Source organism: Brassica oleracea, chromosome C2 (genome assembly GCF_000695525.1).
Source record: "Brassica oleracea var. oleracea cultivar TO1000 chromosome C2, BOL, whole genome shotgun sequence".
Classification (NCBI taxonomy): Eukaryota; Viridiplantae; Streptophyta; class Magnoliopsida; order Brassicales; family Brassicaceae; genus Brassica; species Brassica oleracea.
Window position 1 is genome coordinate 11,314,904 of NC_027749.1, and position 3,187 is coordinate 11,318,090.

At 36.6% G+C, this 3,187-nt stretch overlaps 1 protein-coding gene across 1 annotated transcript; it reads right to left on the reverse strand.

Annotated features, from left to right (window-relative positions):
• Nucleotides 1-1,167: 1,167 nt before the first annotated feature.
• Nucleotides 1,168-2,822, reverse strand: LOC106324791 (NAD(P)H dehydrogenase (quinone) FQR1-like). Its single transcript, XM_013762775.1, has 4 exons — nucleotides 2,712-2,822; nucleotides 2,298-2,391; nucleotides 1,674-1,936; nucleotides 1,168-1,588 (listed from the first exon to the last, which is right to left on the reverse strand). Exons 1-4 carry the CDS (start codon nucleotides 2,732-2,734, stop codon nucleotides 1,354-1,356), a joined length of 615 nt encoding a protein of 204 aa, XP_013618229.1. The 5' UTR covers nucleotides 2,735-2,822; the 3' UTR covers nucleotides 1,168-1,353.
• Nucleotides 2,823-3,187: the final 365 nt, after the last annotated feature.

The following is a 3,187-nucleotide window of genomic DNA, read 5'->3' on the forward strand; positions in this document are numbered from 1 at the left end:
TAACCATAACAAAGATGGTTTAGTTGGCTTTGCTGATGCAGGATATCTATCAGATCCACATCATGCTCGATCACAGACAGGATATGTCTTCACACATAGAGGTACGGCCATTTCATGGGGTTCCATGAAACAAACCATCGTGGCCACTTCATCTAATCATTCGGAAATCTTGGCCATACATGAGGCCAGCCACGAGTGTGTTTGGTTGAGGTCGATGACCCAACATGTCTGAGCTGATTGCGGGATATTGTCTGAGGATAAAGAGCCGACTGTGATGTATGAGGACAATGTTGCATGCATTGCTCAGCTCAAGGACGACTACATCAAAGGAGACATGACGAAGCACATATTACCTAAGTTCTTTTTCACGCACGAGCTTCAAAAAGCCGGCGAAGTCATGGTCGTCCAAGTAAGGTCCAGCGACAATTTAGCTGACCTATTCACTAAGTCACTCCCGACTTGCACCTTCAGAAAACTCACGCATCCGATTGGGATGCGTAGGCTGAAAGACCTCCACTGAGGTTCACATCAGGGAGAATAGTATGTGTTGTACTCTTTTTCCTTCATCATGGTTTTGGCCCAATGGGTTTTTCTGATAAAGTTTTAATGAGGCAACATTAAGCGTATTACAATCCATGTATAGTTATGGCATCTATGAGGGAGTGTTATAAATCAATTGATGGATGTCCATAACCGGCCCATACGTTTAGAGAGAGACGGCCCAACCCTAGAGAGAGAAAGGCGGCCGCGAGACTTAGAGAGAGAGAGAGGTGGCTACATGGTTTATGAGAAAAGGAAACTCAATTTTCTTTTCCTTGTATGATTAGGATTTCCTTTTTCTTTTATGTTTATGATTTGTAATCTTTCATTTTATCTATCTTGTAATCTCCTATATAAAGGGAACACTTTATGATTAATAAAATAAACAGAAACTTACAGTTCTAAATCCTAAGTTTCACAACACAAGTTTATATATCACTTTTCAACTTTTCCTTTATATGGTAACTATTTTCAGAAATACATTAAATTTATGATAAAAATTAAATTAAATCTCAGAAATAATTTATAAATGTTTGAAAATAATTTATAAAATATTTATAGAAGTTTATAAATTCAACCCCAGCATAAAAATTAATATATTTTGATTAAGTATATTTTAAACAATAGTGCAAGACAAGCATAAATCATTACATATCTAATACGTAAAAGCAAGACAAGAATGATTGTTGTGAAACAATATCATGTAGTTTATAATCAAAACCCAAAAGAAATCACAAGAGAAGAATATATGATTGTGTAATAAAAAAGCAGAGAACCAAACCGGTCTTGTTTTGTTTTCCTTTTCAAAGAGCTCTAAGCAGTAGAGCCCTTGAGCTTCTTGGAGATGGTTGCAATGTACTTGCCTTGGTGAAAAGCTTGCGCTAGCTCAAGCTCTGTTGGCTGCCTTGAACCATCTCCTGCGAATGTTCCAGCCCCATAGGGACTTCCACCTTTCACTTTCTCCATCTCGAACATTCCCGCACCAAATGTGTAACCGATCGGGACAAAGATCATCCCGTGGTGAACCAGCTGAGTTATCGCCGTCAATCTATACATCACCAGAGTTATTAAGATATAGGGCAAGAGATGATGATGATGATGAGAAGTGTTTATTTTGGATGAGAGAGGCTTACGCGGTGGTTTCTTGGCCACCACCTTGAGAGCCAGTGCTGTAGAAGATACCAGCTGGTTTACCAGCGAGTGACTGAGTCCTCCAGAGTCCACCGGTTGCGTCCAAGAAGGCTTTGAACTGAGCAGCCATCATGCCGAACCTCGTTGGGAATCCAAAGACGAACCCATCAGCTTCGGTTAGGTCGTTTGGTGTGATGATTGGTGATTCACTCTTTGGTGGTGCGCTCATCTTAGAGAGTGCTTCTTCTGGAAGCGTCTCGGGTACCTGTGAAAACAGCAATTTCATCAGGTTCAATAGAGTTCACATGGATTTGGATAGAGAGCAGCCAACAAGCCTAATCTAAACTTGGTAAGCTAAATCAATAAACTTGGAAATGGCAGTGGCAATGGGTCTAGGAATGCTTGAAGCTAATCATAGAAAGACTTGGTTCTTTCTTCAAGATACACAACACAAAACTACTTGTAGACTCAAACCTAAAATTATTTGTTAGTGTTAAAAGGACTTGATACCCACTTATAATCAGCCCTTCAACATAGTTTCTCTCACTGGAACATATAAAGTAAGTTTGTGCTTGTAAAAATTGACAAAATGCAAAAAGCCATTTATGGAGGAAGGCAAATCTCACCTGCCATAGCTTGGCTTCAACACCTTCAACGGAAGCAGCTCCTTTCCTTATCTCTTCAGCCAATTTCTCCACATGACCGTACATTGAGTAGTACCTGCCAATATAATGTCAACGAGACATAAAAAAAAGTCAAACTTGAGATTAAACCCAATCACAAACACAAAAATTGAATCGAAATTTAAACAAACTTTAAACAATAAATAGGCGAATTAAGAAGAGTTTGAAGCCCAAATCATAAATTAAATGCTATCATCCCCCACCTATGACTATTACAGAACAGCAAAAGCTATGATAACAAATGAAAAATCAAAATAAACCAATAGAAGTAGTATTCTTCGATCAACATTGAGAAAAATTCAAAATCAAGTCGCTACAGTTAAAATGAGAAAGATCGAAATAAGGAGTTTTACTTACACGATATACACTTTGGTCGCCATCGTTATCTGTAGATTAACTTTCTGAATTGTTTTTTTTTCTTTTTAAGATGGGAGATTATAAGTTCAACGATCTGAAAATGCAGATAGCGTATTTATAGAGAGGTCCAAGAAGATGATCTGAAGTTTTATTTTTCTACAAACTTGTGAACTCTTTCATTCCCACGCCCTATATATTTGGTCAAATTAAATCTCTCCCCCATAATTTTTTGTCTCTTTATATTTAGCCACCCTTTTTTTAAATAGATCGATTAACTACACCCTTCCGTATTTGAAAGATTTATGGTCTATGATTTCCACATATTTTAATAAAAAATTTACATAATTTTATTTATTAATTTTTTGTTTTTTTTTTGTTTTTTTTTGTTTTTCAATAAATTTCTATACCATTCATATTTTAAATATTAAATGAAATTTTATTATAAAACGGTGTATATTAATTAAAATTTAAAACAT